This window comes from Manis pentadactyla, chromosome X, assembly GCF_030020395.1.
Source record: "Manis pentadactyla isolate mManPen7 chromosome X, mManPen7.hap1, whole genome shotgun sequence".
Classification (NCBI taxonomy): Eukaryota; Metazoa; Chordata; class Mammalia; order Pholidota; family Manidae; genus Manis; species Manis pentadactyla.
This window is the reverse complement of record NC_080038.1, coordinates 116,942,122-116,959,534: the sequence shown is the minus strand read 5'-3', so window position 1 is coordinate 116,959,534 and position 17,413 is coordinate 116,942,122. Positions and strand designations below refer to the sequence as shown.

Sequence of the window (17,413 nt, the reverse complement as noted above, 5' to 3'; positions counted from 1 at the left end):
GCCATATATGAAAAACCCACAGCCAACATCATACTGAACAGCGAGAAGCTGAAAGCATTTCCTCCAAGAACGAGAACAAGACATGGATGCCCACTCTCCCCACTGTTATTCTACATAGTACTGGAGGTCCTAGCCACGGAAATTAGACAAAACAAAGAAATACAATGAATCCAGATCAGAAAAGAAGTCAAACTGTCACTATTTGCAGATGACATGATATTGTACATAAAAAACCCTAGACTCCACTCCAAAAATACTAGAACTGATATGGGAATACAGCAAAGTTGCAGGATACAAAATTAATACACAGAAATCTGAGGCTCCCCTACACACTTACAATGAACTAATAGAAAGAGAAACCAGGAAAACAATTCCATTCACAATTGCATCTAAAAGAATAAAGTACCTAGGAATAAGTCTAACCAAAGAAGTGAAAGACCTATACCTCGAATACTACAAGACATTCTTAAGAGAAATTAAAGAGGACACTAACAAATGGAAACTCATCCCATGCTCTTGGCTAGGAAGAACTAATATTTTCAAAATGGCCATCCTGCCCAAAGCAATCTACAGATTTAATGCAATCCCTATCAAATTATCAATAGCATTCTTCAATGAACTGGAACAAATGGTTCAAAAATTCATATGGAACCACCAAAGACCCCGAATAGCCAAAGCAATACTGAGAAGGAAGAATAAAGTGGGAGGGATCTCACTCCCCAACTTCAAGCTCTACTACAAAACCATAGTAATCAAGACAATTTGGTACTGGCTGAAGAACAGAGCCACAGATCAGTGGAGCATAATCCAGACATTAACCCAAACATATATGGTCAATTTATATATGATAAAGGAGCTGCGGACATACAATGGGGAAATGACAGCCTCTTCAACAGCTGGTGTTCGCAAAACTGGACAGCTACATGTAAGAGAATGGAACTGGACCATTGTATAACCCCATACACAAAAGTAAATTCGAAATGGATCAAAGACCTGAATGTAAGTCATGAAACCATAAAACTCTTAGAAAAAAACATGGGCAAAAATCTCTTGGACATAAACATGAGCGACTTCTTCATGAACATATCTCGCCGGGCAAGGGAAACAAAAGCAAAAATGAACAAGTGGGACTATATCAAGCTGAAAGCTTCTGTACAGCAAAGGACACCATCAATAGAACAAAAAGGCATCCTACAGTATGGGAGAATATATTCATAAATGACAGATCTGATAAAGGGTTGACATCCAAAATATATAAAGAGCTCACACACCTCAACAACAAAGAGCGAACAATCCAATTAAAAAATGGGCAGAGGAGCTGAACAGACAGTTCTCCAAAGAAATTCACATGGCCAACAGACACATGACAAGATGCTCCACATTGCTAGTTATCAGAAAAATGCAAATTAAAACCACAATGAGATATCACCTCACACCAGTAAGGATGGCTACCATCCAAAAGACAAACAACAAATGTTGGCAAGGTTGTGGAGAAAGGGGAACCCTCCTACACTGCTGGTGAGAATGTAAATTAGTTCAACCATTGTGGAAAGCAATATGGAGGTTCCTCAAAATGCTCAAAATACACTTATCATTTGACCCAGGAATTCCACTTATAGGAATTTACCCTAAGGATGAAGCACTCCAGTTTGAAAAAGACAGATGCACCCCTATGTTTATCTCAGCACTACTTACAATAGCCAAGAAATGGAAGCAACCTAAGTGTCCATCAGTAGTTGAATGGCTAAAGAAGATGTTATATATATACACAATGGAATATTATTCATCCATAAGAAAATAAATCCTACAATTTGCAATAACATGGATGGAACTAGAGGGTATTATGCTCAGTGAAATAAGCCAAGCGGAGAAAGACAAGTACCAAGTGATTTCATTCGTATGTGGAATATAAGAACAAAGGAAAAACTCAAAGAACAAAACAGCAGCAGACTCACAGAACCCAAGAATGGACTAACAGTTACCAAAGGGAAAGGGACTGGGGAGGATGGGTGGGAAGGGAGGGAGAAGGGGGGGAAGAAAGGGGGCCTTACGATTAGCATGTATGATGTGGGAGGGCATGGGGAGGGCTGTGCAACACAGAGAAGACAAGTAGTGATTTTATAGCATCTTAATACGCTGATGGACAGTGACTAATGGGGTATGTGGGAGGGACTTGGTGAAGGGGGGAGTCTAGTAAACATAATGTTCCTCATGTAATTGTAGATTAATGATACCCCGAAACAAAGATTCATCAAATAAGATTAATTTCTAAAAAAATTTTTGATATCATTAATCTACAATTACATGAGGAACATTGTTTACTAGACTCTCCCCTTCACAAAGTCTCCCCCACAAACCCCATTACAGTCACTGTCCATCAGCGTAGTAAGATGCTGTAGAATCACTACTTGTTTTCTCTGTGTTGCACAGCCGTCCCCATTCCTCCCCCTACGTAATACATGCTAATTGTAATGGCCCCTTTCTTTCTCCCCCCTACTTATCCCTCCCTTCCCACCAATCCTCCCAAGTCCCTTTCCCTTTGGTAACTGTTGATTTATTCTTAGATTCTGTGATTCTGCTGCTGTTTTGTTCCTTGTTTTTCTTTGTTCTTATACTACACATATGAGTGAAATCATTTGGTACTTGTCTTTTTCCGCTTGGCTTATTTCACTGAGCATAATACCCTCTAGTTCCATCCATGTTGTTGCAAATGGTAGGATTTGTCTTCTTCTTATGCCTGAATGATATTCCATTGTGTATATGTCAATTCATCCACTGATGGACACTTAGGTTGCTTCCATTTCTTGGCTATTGTACATACTGCTGTGATAAACATAGGGGTGCATCTGTCTTTTTCAAACTGGGCTGCTGTATTCTTAGGGTAAATTCCTAGGAGTGGAATTCCTGGGTCAAATGGTATTCCTATTTTGAGCTTTTTGAGGAACCTTCATAGTGCTTTCCACAATGGTTGAACTAATTTATATTCCCACCAGCAGTGTAGGAGGGTTCCCCTTTCTCCACAACCTCAGCAACATTTGTTTTGTCTTTTGGATGGTGGCAATCCGTACTGGTGTGAGGTGATATCTCATTGTGGTTTTAATTTGCATTTCTCTGATGACCAGCGATGTGGAGCACCTTTTCATGTGTCTTTTGGCTATCTGAATTTCTTCTTTCAAGAACTGTCTGTTCAGCTTCTCTGCCCATTTTTTAATTGGATTATTTGCTTTTTGTTTGTTGAGGTGCGTGAGCTCTTTATATATTTTGGATGTCAACCCTTTATCGGATCTATCATTTATGAATATATTCTCCCATACTGTAGGGTGCCTTTTTGTTCTGTTGATGGTGTCCTTTGCTGTACAGAAGCTTTTCAGCTTGATATAGTCCTACTTGTTCATTTTTGCTTTTGTTTCCCTTGCCGAGTGAGATATGTTCATGAAGAAGTCACTCATGTTTATGTCCAAGGGAATTTTTCCTATGCTTTTTGTAAGAGTTTTATGGTTTCATGACTTACATTCAGGTCTTTGATCCATTTCGAATTTACTTTTGTGTATGGGGTTAGACAGTGATCCAGTTTCATTCTCTTACATGTAGTTGTCCAGTTTTGCCAACACCAACTGTTGAAGAGGCTGTCATTTCCCCATTGGATATCCATGGCTCCTTTATCGTATATAAATTGACCATATATGTTTGGGTTAATGTCTGGAGTCTCTGTGCTGTTCTACTGGTCTGTGGCTCTGTTCTTCTGCCCATAACAAATTGTCTTGATTACTGTGGCTTTGTAGTAGAGCTTGAAGTTGAGGAGCGAGATCCCCCCCACTTTACCCTTACTTCTCAGGATTGCTTTGGCTATTTGGGGTCTTTGGTGGTTCCATATGAATTTTTGAACTATTTGTTCCAGTTCATTAAAGAATGTTCTTGGTAATTTGATAGGGATTGCATTGACTCTGTAGACTGCTTTGGGTAGGATGGCCATTTTGACAATATTAATTCTTCCTAGCCAAGAGCATGGGATGAGTTTCCATTTGTTAGTGTCCTCTTTAATTTCTCTTAAGAGTGTCTTATAGTTTTCAGGGGATAGGTCTTTCACTTCCTTGGTTAGGTTTATTCCTAGGTATTTTATTCTTTTAGATGCAATTGTGAATGGAATTGTTTTCCTGATTTCTCTGTTAGCTCATTGTTAGTGTATACTAAAGCCACAGAGTTCTGTGTATTAATTTTGTATCCTGAAAATTTATATCAGTTTTAGTAGTTTTGGAGTGGAGTCTTTAGGTTTTTTATGTACAATACCATTTCATCTGCAAATAGTGACAGTTTGACTTCTTTACCAATCTGGATTACTTGGTTTCTTTGTTTTGTCTAATTGTTGTGTCTAGGACCTCTAATACTATGTTGAATAATAGTGGGGAGAGTGGGCATCCCTGTCCTGTTCCCGATCTTAGAGGAAATGCTTTCAGCTTCTCGCTGTTTAGTATGATGTTGGCTGTGGGTTTTTCATATATGGCCTTAATTATGTTGAGGTACTTGCCCTCTACACCCATTTTGTTGAGAGTTTTTTATCATGAATGGATGTTGAATTTTGTCAAATGCTTTTTCAGTGTCTATGGAGATGACCATGTGATTTTTGTCCTTTTTGTTTATGTGGTGGATGATGTTGATGGATTTTCAAATGTTGTACCATCCCTACATCCCTGAGATGAATCTCACTTGGTCATGGTGTATGATCCTCTTGACGTGTTTTGAATTCGGTTTGGTAATATTTTTTGAGTATTTTTGCATCTATGTTCATCAGGGATATTGGTCTGTAATTTTCTTTTTTGGTGGGGTCTTCGCCTGGTTTTGGTATTAGGGTGATGCTGGCTTCATAGAATAAGTTTGGGAGTATTCCCTCCTGTTCAATTTCTTGGAAAACTTTAAGGAGAATGGGTATGTCTTCTCTGTATGTCTGATAAAATTTCGCGGTATATCCATCTGGCCTGGGAGTTTTGCTCTTGGGTAGTTTTTTGATTGCCGCTTCAATTTCGTTGCTGGTAGTTACTGTGTTTAAATTTTCTGTTTCTTCCTTTGTCAGTCTTGAAGGTTGTATTTTTCTAGGAAGTCGTCCATTTCTCCTAGGTTTTGCAGCTTGTTAGCATATAGATTTTTGTAGTGTTCTCTATTTTTTGTATTTCTGTGGCATCATCGTGATTTTTCCTTTCTCATTTGTGATTCTATTGATGTGTGTAGATTCTCTTTTTCTCTTAATAAGTCTGTTAGGGGCTTATTTATTTTGTTTATTTTTTCGAAGACCCAGCTCTTGGTTTCACTCACTTTTTCTATTGTTTTATTGTTTTCAATTTTATTTTTCTTCTCTGATATTCATTATGTCCCTCTTTCTGCTGACTTTGGGCCTTATTTTCTTTTTTCAGTTTCAATAATTGTGACTTTAGACTATTCATTTGGGAATATTCTTCCTTCTTTACATAGGCCTGGATTGTTATACACTTTCCTCTTAGAACAGCCTTCATTGTATCCCACAGAAGTTGGGGCTTTATGCTCTCGGTGTCATTAGTCTCTATATATTGCTTGATCTCTGTTTTAATTTGGTCATCGATCCACTGATTATTTAGGAGCATGTTGTTAAGCCTCCATGTGTTTGTGAGCCTTTTTGTTTTCTTTGTACAATTTATTTCTAGTTTTATACCTTTGTGGTCTGAGAAGTTGGTTGGTAGAATTTCAATCTTTTTGAATTTCCTGAGGCTCTTTTTGTGGCCTAGTATGTGGTCTGTTCTGTAGAATGCTCCATGTGCACTTAAGAATGTGTTTCCTGCTGCTTTGGAGTGTAGAGTTCTATAGATGTCTGTTAGGTCCATCTGTTGCTACTGTGTTGTTCCCTGCCTCTGTGTCCTTATTTATTTTCTGTCTGGTGGCTCTGTCTTTTTGAGTGAGTGGTGTGTTGAAGGCTCCTAGAACGAATGCATTGTATTCTATTTCCTCCTTTAATTCTGTTAGTATTTGTTTTACATGTGTAGGTGCTCCTGTATTGGGTGCATATATATTTATAATGGTTATATCCTCTTGTTTGATGGACCCCTTTATCATTATATTATGTCCTTCTTTATCTCTTGTGACTTCTTTGTTTTGAAGTCTATTTTGTCTGACACTAGTACTGCAACACCTGCTTTTTTCTCCCCATTGTTTGCATGAAATATCTTTCCATCCCTTGGCTTTTAGTCTGTGTATGTCTTTGGGTTTGAGGTGAGTCTCTTGTAAGCAGCATGTAGATGGGTCTTGCTTTTTTTTAATCCATTCTTTTACTCTGTGTCTTTTGATTGGTGCATTCACTCCATTTACACTTAGGGTGTTTATTGAAAGATAATGTACTTATTGCCATTGTAGGCTTTAGATTTGTGGTTACCAAAGGTTCAAGGTTAGCTTCTTTACTATCTAACTGTCTATCTTAACTCACTGATTAAGCTATTAAAGGCACCATCTGATGATTCTTTATTTTTCTCCCTTCTTATTCCTCCTCCTCCATTTTTTATATGTTAGGTGTTTCATTCTGTGTTCTTTTGTGTTTCCTTTGACTGCTTTTCTGGGCAGTTTATTTTATTTTTTTGTCTTTAGTTAGTGTTTGGTTGGTTGGCCTTCTTTGGTGTGATTTTATTTTCTCTGGTGACATCTATTTAGCCTTAGGAGTGCTTCCATCTAGAGCATTCCCTCTGAAATTCCCTGTAGAGGTGGTTTGTGGGAGGCAAATTCCCTCAACTTTTGCTTGTCTGGGAATTGTTTAATCCCTTCTTCATATTTAAATGATAATCATGCTGGATACAGTATTCTTGGTTCAACGCCCTTCTGTTTCATTGTATTAAATATATCATGTCATTCTCTTCTGGCCTGTAAGGTTTCTGATGAGAAGTCTAATGATAACCTGATGGGTTTTCCTTTGTAGGTTACCTTTTTCCTCTCTCTTGCTGCCTTTAAAACTCTGTCCTTGTCCATTTTAATTATTATGTGTCTTGCTGTTGTCCTCTTTGGGTCTGTTCTGTTGGGAGTTCTGTGTGCTTCCGTGATCTGAACGTCTATTTCCTCCCCCAGTTTGGGGAAGTTTTCAGCAATTATTTCTTCAAAGACAATTTCTATCCCTTTTTTTTCTCTCTTCTTCTTCTGGTACCCCTATAATGTGAATATTGTTCCTTTGGATTGCTCACACAGTTCTCTTAATATTCTTTCATTCCTGGAGTTCCTTTTGTCTCTCTCTGCGTCAGCTTCTCTGTGTTCCTGTTCTCTGATTTCTATTCCATTAACAGTCTCTTGCACCACATCCAGTCTGCTGTTAAGTCCTTCCAGAGACTGTTTTATTTCTGTATTCTCCCTCCCAACTTTATCGTTTAACTCTTGCATATTTCTCTGCAGATCCATCAGCATGGTTATGACCTTTATTTTGAATTCTTTTTTGGGGAGATTGGTTAAATCTATCTACCCGGCCCTCTCTCAGGGGTTGTCTGGGTAATTTTGGACTGGACCAGATTCCTGTGCTTTTTCATGGTGATAGAGGTAGCTGTAGGCAGATAGCACATGTGTCAGCTGAGAAAACAAAGTCCTTCCCTCCTTGCTCGTCATCTTGCCCTTCTCCGCTGCCTGTTGTGCGTTTCCCGCACTCCTGGAGCAGCCTCCGGATTAATCCCCTAAGCTGCTGTGGGCAGGGTTTCCATCAGGGTAGGGCAGAGCCCTGTGGAGAGTGGCAGGTGTGCTGGGATGCTCTCTTGTGAGAGTGGCACCCCCGCCGGGTAGCTGTGTGCTGGTGGCGGCCTTTGGGTCTGGCCTGGGCGGCTGTGCGCCGGGAGGAGATTCTGGGCAGCTGCTGGGGGCAGGTTTGCTCCGGGCTGCTTGGCTGCCACAACCGCGGGCTCACATGGGCCGCTCCTGGGTCCCTCGCTCGGCCGCCGCTGTTGCCGGATCGTGTGCTATTGGGCCATGTGTCGGGGTCTGCGCTGGCCAGGGGAACAACTGGCTGGCTGCTTATCACCATAAGAGGCTTCACAGCTGCACTGCCACCTAAGGGGTTTGGTTGCCTGGAGTTCCCCGGGATTCCCAGATGCTGGGCTGTGTGTGCCACCACGATTCCGTCCTGCTGTGAGGTCCCTGTCCGTTTAAGACTGTCTAAAAGCTTATTTTGCCCCAGGGGAGCCAGTTGCGGGGACCCACTCGCAGATTTTGCCCTTCCGTTTCTCTAACATCCAGCACACCATGCACCACGTGTCCGCGCTCCCAGGACGGATTACTAGAGCTGGTTGTTTAGTAGTCCTGGGCTTTCACTCCCTCCCTGCTCCAACTCCTTTCTTCTTGCCAGAGAGCTGGGGTGGGGGGAGCGCTCGGGTGTCTGCCGGGCCGCGGCTTGTATCTTACCCCCTTCGTGTGATGCTGAGTTCTCGCAGATGTAGGTGTAGCTTGGCTCTTATACTGTATCCATGGTCTCTCTTTTAGGAATAGTTGTATTTGTTGTATTCTCAATAATATGTTTTTGGGAGGAGATTTCCGTGGAACTGCTCACACCACCATCTTGGCTCCTCCTCCCAAATAACATTAATTTTAGGAAAGTTTTTATCTTGGTATCAGATACTATACATGAGTCCAGTATTTACCCACACCTAAAAAAATATTTCTTTTAAGAAAGGGACTTTTACCTAAAAAGATGGCTTAAGCTGTTCAATATGAGTATAAACTGAGGTCATGCTCACATTGAAAGGGATATCAAAAATAGCCTAACCCCTCTCACACTTCCTAGTGGCTTTACACGAGGGGAAGAGCAGACCAAGAAACACCTTGAGGTTTAGTGTAGAAGGGACAAGAATGAGGTTTGTCATATATTTATACAGATATATTTCTACATTTTGCTTTTAAGTGAATGTTCTGATATGAAATTTATAGACATACTAAATAAAAATTTACCTTTCTGCCAGGGGTTTCTGTATTCCCAGTTTGCAGAGATTTCCAATTAGTGACATGAATACATGTCAGGTTAAGAGAAACTACAAATTTGTTAAAAATATTAGTGGAGACAACTTTTCTAAACATATGAATATGGTGGGATTTACTCAACTTAAAGGAATTTGAAAGGAAATAGTTCATTTTCTGAGTGAGGCAATGGGATCTTATCAGTTGAACAATGGCAAAGGGCCCAAATACTGTATCATTAAATATTCAAAAAGTCACTTTGGCTTTGCTCACTGACAATAAAAGGACTGAGATTAGGAATTCTGACCGTGATCCTAGAGAAAGCCACTAAGGAGGAATGCTCAAATCCATGCCAATATGTTCTTATTTGCCATCTAAGCTCAAGAAGTTCTGTTCAAATCAGTGCTTTTCAAAGTGAGGTTGTGACCCATTAATGGGCTTTAAATTCAATTTAGTAGGTTATGACCAGCATTAAAAAATAGAGAAGAATAAAACTATTAGAGTATATCATATCTAGTAAGTATTATTTTGAAATGTTCAGTTTTATGTATTTGTTTTTATATAATAGGTTACAAAATAAAATGTATTTCTTCCTGTGGATTGTGGTAAAAAATTTAAAAAGCCACTGGTTTAAATTATGACCCCAAACAAACATTTTAAAAAAATATTCCTTGTTCTTAGTGCTGCTCCCTTATTTTTGGAGGGTGGAGGAGTGGAAAGGTAAAAAGCTCCCAACTCAGGAATCACTAAAGTAGTATTTATACTTGAATTGGGAACATTTCCTCATAGGAGAGAGAGAAAAGTTATCAAGGAACACTTATGTAGATTGAATGCTTGTGTTGTCCTCAAATTCATATGCTGAAGCCCTAACTTCCAATGTGATAGTATTTGGAGCTTAGACATTTAAGAGGTAATAAAGGTTAAATGAATTCATAAGGGCAGGGCCCTAACCCGAAAGGGCTAGTGCCTTTTTAAGAACTGGAAGAGAATCCAGAGCTTGCACACTCTCTCTTCCTCACATGGAGGACACAGGAGAAAGTGGCCATCTGCAAGCCACGCAGAGAGCTGTCACCATAACTCGACCATGCTGGCACTGTGATCTTGACTTAGAGCATCCAGGCTGTGAGAAAATCAATTTCAGATGCTTAAGCCACCCAGACCATGGTATTTTGTTATGGCAGCCAGAGCAGGCTAGTAAAAACACTGAACTACTTCTAGCCATATTTCATCAAATCTGAACTCTGATTTTAACAGTTCTCCTGAGATGAAAACCAGTTTCAGAGGAAAAAAAATCTAAGCCACCTCAGATCACATTTTAAATGATTTAAAACCTAATATAAAATGATATAGAATGATACAAAATAGTTCAGCAACAGTTGTGGGTAGACAAAAGCTTATCATTTAACCTGAAACCACTATAATATAGAAGCTTTATTATTACCTGTGTTGGATAAACACAGAGGGCAATGAGGCATTTAATTGAATGGCTTGAGAGGAACTAGGGCTTTGTAGATACTCCTAAGGTGGGAGAAAGCAACAGTGACTGGCTCTGTCTTGTGGCCTGGCATCAAGAGGTCTGCCTGGCCAGCTATGTGGAAGCCATCCAACTCTGGTACAGCAACATAAACCAGAGGTTTAATAGGTTTAGATTGTTACAAACATATCAGATGCAAACACTGTAAATCCATTTTTGCATGAATGAGGTAGAACTGATGAGAAAAGTTGAGAGAGCAAGGAAATGGAAAAGTTAAGGCTCAGAGGATGGTATCTGAATTATGAATGAGAGGTACTTAAAGCAATCTACGTGAATGTGTTAGCTTATACCACTTCAGCCACTAGTTCAACCAAATTAGAGATTACAAAAGGGACAGTGCTAAATGAATTTACTTTGAAATAGAGGCTGGGAGTGGGTGGGGAGACTATTGCAATTTCTGTGGCTTTTTGGACTTCCTCAGAAGCATTCAATAAAATGCCTTTTCATAATAAAAGAAGTTGTTTCTCACAAAACACAAAAATTCCGTTTTACCTAAAACGATTCAAAATGGATGGTGTTCAAGTTATCTTTACTTGCGTACATAATGTTTACTCTTTGAGACTGCTCTGTTAGGTATGCAGCACTAAAGCACAATATAATTTAGCATCTTAAAAAAGACTTAGGAGATTGACAAAAGTTTCAAAGAAAGGGTTGATGATGGGGATTTATAATAATCACTAAAGGTATGCCTTTTGCTGTATCAGGTAGGACTTCAGCAGTTTGAAGAATGAGATTTGAGGATTCCCTAGTGACTGACAATGTCCCTTTAATAAATACCTAGAAAGCACATGCTGTGAAATTTCATTCTAATGGGTCAAGTTTTCATTAGTGCCATGGTCTCACCCACCCTAACCCAAAGTATATTTTAGTATAAGCATCTTACATAATAAACTCCTGCCCCAGTGACTGCTGCTCCTACAATTAAGAAGTATACTAGGCTGCTGCCATCTTTCCCAGAAGCACCTGTAGACACTAGTGATCTAGAAGGGGATCCTAGGTGATGACACTGCACAACGGTAGGTAAAGATAAGGCCAAGAAAGAAACAAAAGGAAATAGAAAAGCACTAAGTATTAATGAAGAAACACTCAACACAAAGGCAGGGAAGCATTTTCGGTTACCCTGTGCTAAAAAGGAGAGAAGTGCTGCTCCAGGTTGGAGGAAAATGTCTGTTTCTTTAGTCTATTATCAGACAGAGCTCACTTATTCCTTATTCCAATTTGACTCACAACTGGCAAAAACCATCTACTTTTTTGGGTGCATTTGGGAGTCATGTTAAGGAATGACAATCTATTTTCATGTTCCTTTTTTAAACCTAAGTGACCAAGGAACAAAGATAAGTTCACTGTCTTAACAATGTAGAAAGGACTAAAACTGTAAAAGTGTCCAACCATTTGGCCTCAGTAAGTCAAAGCTGCCTTCAATCAAGTGTGTTACTAGGTGTTATCTAAGTTGTTTCACTCAACCTTACATGATCCAACTTTAGACCGATCTGCTTAGTCATAGTAAACCCTGCTAAGTTAAAAAAAAAAAGCCTACAGAATAAATCCTCTGTGACCAACTAAGCTGATCAAAGTTCATTTAAGGAGATATAATTGTGTTAATACTACCTAGCATTTAAAACCATATTTCTCACCTTAAACAAACTCCACTCTAAAACTGGAGATACTAGGCCTACTTCCATAATTTAGTCTTTGGGTGAGATTCAGGGATAGTTTTCCTTTAAGGAATGCTTAATATTTTGTATTGAAGGCTGTTGCTTTAAGGTCTATCCCAAGCTAAGGAAAAATATTTGACAAATGGGTCAAAATAAAATATTGTGCTAAGGAGCTGCAATGAATATTAACCTTACTCACAGGTTAGTTACATGTCACATCCAAGAGAAAAGGTACAATTTTGTACATTAGTCAAATCTAAGAAAACATAGTGGCTTTCAAGTAAAGAGTAAAAAGACAAGTGAAAAGAGCAAAAATATTCAACATACGAGATTACATTTCAGTCATTCCCAAATTACCTCTCATAGGATGTTAGATAGTAGGCACTTTAAAGACAGCTTTTTGGAAATTTTTCCAAAAAGAGAAAGGAGAATTAGTTGCAAAAGTTTCAAAGCAGAGTAGTATTGAGTCGATTAATAGGAGCTGTTTCACAACTTCTTTACACAAGCTGCTTTTCTACTTACATATGCACCAGCTCCTATTGTTGATAAGCCCACAATAAGGACTAAGACAGAATTATCGATTTTGCCTCCTGATGCACCAGAGCTAGCCAGTTGTCTTGTCATCTGGAGTTCTAGAGGAATATGCCATCGCTGGAATAAGTTGCCTAAGGAACACAATTTATTAAGACACACACACACAAAAATAAAAGTTAATACATATTTATGACTAAAGGTCAATGCATTGTACCAGTAAAGACTTACTGCCCACTGGGCCGTGTGATGATCACTGTTAAATGACCAAGAAAAAAGTCATGAAAACTATACACGCAATACTACAGATACCAGAATGTACATTAAGTTGTTAGAGTTTTTAAGAGTACAATTTAATGCTGCCTAGGGAGAAAATTTACGGCTTCCAGAAAAGATAATGAAAAATATACGGGTAGTTCAACAACTCCTTCTCTCTTCATATCTTAACCATAAATGAAGTAAACATGGAGAGATGACTAAACAGGTAGATATAAAAAGCTAAGTACAGGCTACCTGGGACGTTATAACCACCACTTAAGGAATAATCTAAATGGCTGGCTCATGCGCAAAATAATAAAACCTTGCAATACAATTTAACCAGTACACAGTTTCATCTTTCATGAAAGGTAATGTGCCCTGAAAGATGGAAATGTTAAAGCTCAGAAGAAATCAGGAAAAAAAAAATCAAGTGAATTTATCTCCTCTAAAGAACTGCAAAATGTTGGATTATGAATTACTTTTTAGAATATTTTAAATAGCCAACTACTTGGTTCTTAGTCCTCCAAAACAATACGAAGACAATGTTCATGTAGAACTGTACAGCTATTGAAAGGTCTGATGGCCGTAACAACTCTCACACATGGTAATCCAAGAGTTTAACAAATTTCTTTCTTCAGGAGGATGCTGGCATTTTCAGATGAAGGAAGGTCTCAGTACCTTCTCTGCTTGTGATATCCTTTGTGTTGACTATTGACCAGAAGCAGGAAGTTGCAAACTTTTTCTGTGATAGGCCAGATAGTAAATATTCTCAGCTTTGCATGCCATGCAGTCTCTGCCGCAACTACTCAATTCTGCTGATGCTGTGCAAAGGCAGCCACAGGCCATGTATAAATGAATGGGCATGATTGTGCTCCAATAAAATTTTATTTATGGACACTGAAATGTGAATGTTAAATATTTTCATGTCATAAAATAGTTTAAGTTTTCTCAGCTATTTAAAAAATGTAAGAACCAATCTTGGCTTGAGGGCCATACAAACACACAAGGGTTTGGCCTGTAGGCTATAATTTGCTGATCCTGATCTAGGGCAGTGGTTCTAAAACTTAGGCACTCATCGGAATCCCCCAGAGGGTTTGTTAAACACAGATGGCCAGATCCCAGATGGCCAGATCCACCGTCTGAGTTTCTGAGTCAGGAGATCTGGGATGGGACTCAAAAATATCTGACAAAGCTCCCAGGTGACACTGATACTGCCAGTCTGTACTTTGAGAACCAACAGTCTAGAGGCAGGTGGAAATGTTCCTGGCCAGACCAGGCTTTAAAAGACAAACAGAATGGGCACTGGTAGTAGCATTATGTACTTGTAGAGATTAGATATAGGGAGTTTTTCTCCTTATAATTTCAGGGCACAGAAAGGTAAAAACACATCCAATACAGGTCTGCCATCTCTTACCTGAAATCCTTGGGAACATGTGCATTCCAGAATTCAGGATTGTTTGGTCTTAAGTATATAGTGCATATACCATATAGCAAATAACACCCAGCACAGTAAGGGGCAACAACCCAGTCACATACATTAGTATTTTTTGACCAATCGCACTGAGTGGGATGAACAAAAGATTATATAAGCAGCTTCTCTCCAGTTCAGGTCAGGTTTTACTGCAAATGAGTTACAAAAACTTGATTTTTAGTCCTATTTTGATTTCTGAATTATATATAAGAGACTATGGACCTATATTCTTCGAACTGGAAATGTATTTTTCATCACTATATTTACTTTTCATCTGCTTTAGAATCCTTCATTACCATACAAAATAAAATGGTTCATATTTGGAAATAACAAACCATGAAAATAAAAATGTGCAAGGGTGCAGAAGCTTTTCAATCTGGGCAATCTTGATTTTTAGGAGTCCCTAAAAATAATGATGTATTAGAAACTGACAACTCTCAGAGCTCAGAAAATTAAACTGGGGAGAAAAAGTTCTACATAGTTTAGCTCAACAAATTTAGTTTTCTCCCCCACCTTCACCCCAACTTTGTTTACTGAAAATATGTTTTTAAAAAAATTCTATTTATCCATCTAGAAGATCCAAAATCCAGATAACATAGCTTTGCTTTATTTAATACAATACTAATGTGTTTATTCTGGTTTTGCTTGCTTTTCACAAACGGATAAAACTAAGAGTGTAGATTTGGAAAAGTTCAGCAGTTTTTGTCTCAATCTGCCAAAAGTAAAGATATTTAAAAGTAAACTGATCATTAAGAAAGTAAATTGATTACCAGGGTTGCGGTAGGTGTGGGGGGGGAGGGGAAGGGGGATAAAGGGCACAAAAATTTGCAGTCACAATATAAGTTGGCCATGGGGATGGTAGTATAGTATGGAGAACATAGTAATTCTCTTACATCTTTCTACATTGATAAGATAGAAACCTCACTAGAGGGGGTGAGGATTTAATAATATGGGTAACTGTTGAACAACTATATTGTACATTTGAAACTAACATAAGATTGTATATGAACAATACTTCGATAAAAAAGTAATACACTGCTATCGTTAACAAACCAAATTTTTACATACCTATAAAGCGACTTTAATTTTGTAAAAGGTCATAAGTATTCTATGGATGTTTATATTACGCCCCCTCCCCGAATTTTCTTCTTTACATAAAATTATTCCCATGCCTCTCTCCACCCCCATGGCTTCAAAATTTTAGGAAATCTTACATGACTCAAACATGCCTTTTCACTTGTCTTACAAACTAGAGAAAGCCAACTTCCTCTTTCTCATTATTGTATCAGTCTACCTGTTGTAGATTTTCTGCAGTCAGACCACACATAAAGAGGTAGTGCTTTCTTCCTCACACTTAGGATTCAATTCTTTTTTAAAAAATTTGATATGTTTACATATTACCATGATTGCCTATGTAGTAATATCTAGCACCTCTATCATGGTACATAATTACAATTTCTTTTTATTGTCTGGAAAAATTAAGACCAAGTCTCTTAGCAATCTAATGATTGTAATGAAATCTGTATTCACTATTCTGTGCAAGGACTTAATTATTGAATTGTTACACAGAGCAACAGTGCCTAACACATAGCAGATGTTTGCCTCAATAAATATTTGTTGAATTAATGAAGGAAGGAAACAGAAATTCTTCCCAATTCTGATAAAGAGTGAACATTTTAAGGAATTTTTTGCAGAGCAGTTTTAACCAGATCCTATGTATTGCAGGTTGCTTAATAATACATTAGTAACTGTGAATACTACAGATTAGCATTAGAATAGTACCTAAATCAGCAAGCTCATTTCTGTAGATTTCGTAATTTGTTTTTCCATACACCCAGCACGCCTTTTCCAGAAATACATCTACACAACTGAGGTACCTAGTTAATCTCCACTGGTTAAAAGGTCTATATACTCTTGCGTCTTCTTTTCTGAAAGTCAAACTGATTTTTCTGTCATGGATAAAGCACAAGACAGAACAAGCCTACATGATCTGTCCACTGTAGCTAGGCACTTTTTAAAAAGGAATGCAACAACTATTTACCTTTATCAGCCTCTTTTTTTTTAAGCATCAACCCTTCCTGGAATTTTAGGAGGATCAGAATAGTAATAACTATAGTACAGCATGAACCACTCTGAAGAAAAGCACCAGAGGAAAAATTTAGATGACAAAAAAAGAAATCTAACTCTGTTCTGCAAAGTTAAGTCTTTCCTAGTACCAGGATTCAGTTATTGAGAATTTACCATGCCAGAGACTGTACAAAATGCTGCCGACACAAAAGTAAATAGGACATAATCCCTGTCCTCATGTAGTATATACTTTAGGAGGGGAGAATAGCTGATACCGTTCAATAAGAAAATGGGCCTGATATACATTACAAGGGGCTCAAGGTTGCTCAATCTGGCTTTTAATCTTTAGGTCAGTGGAGCACAAAGGGCCATTATTCATTCAAAAAGGTATTTCTAAAACTTCCTGCTCATATGAATTATGTAAAGGGTAAAACATAAATGCTAAAATAAAAATTGCCAGGGATCTCTCCTGAAGACTGTCATTTAGTAGGTCTGTGGTGGACCCATCACTCGATTTAGGATCAGGCAACTTTGGGAACCATGATCTAGAAGAAAGCTACAATATGCAGCAATTCCTTTAAAACATTACAGAATGTCTAGAAAATATAACATATTAACTGGATGCAGAAAAGGCTGACTTGCCAAAGGTTTTCTTCTGGAAGCTCTGTCTGAGCAGAAAGAGTGTGGAAAGGCTCATTTTCTAGGCTTCAAAAAAAAGTGTCATTTGGCACTGCCCAGGAAGTCTGGATCCTTGACCATAAGGAGTCCACTTTCCTTTTTAAGAAGGTGAGGATTCTGAATAGAGAAAAATGTTTTAAAAATTTGACCCTTAGGTCAGGGGTTGGTGATTAGTTTGATCACATGGGCAGCACAATGTTTGGTGACCAAATAAAATACTACAGAACAGAAAATATTACCTAGCCTATCTGCTCCTCATTGCTGAATGCAGACATAAAGTGGTGA

At 38.4% G+C, this 17,413-nt stretch overlaps 1 protein-coding gene across 3 annotated transcripts in view; it reads right to left on the bottom strand.

Moving 5' to 3' along the window:
* AIFM1 (apoptosis inducing factor mitochondria associated 1) overlaps window positions 1–17,413 on the bottom strand; it is a 44,396-nt gene that overhangs the window by 24,553 nt on the left and 2,430 nt on the right. For all 3 annotated transcript variants that reach the window (XR_005029972.2, XM_036910979.2, XM_036910978.2), the window contains exon 2: window positions 12,646–12,788. Coding sequence is in view for 2 of the 3 variants with exons in the window: in XM_036910979.2 (XP_036766874.2) it covers window positions 12,646–12,788 (143 nt within the window). In the remaining variant the exon portion in view is untranslated. The remainder of the gene's footprint in view (window positions 1–12,645; window positions 12,789–17,413) is intronic.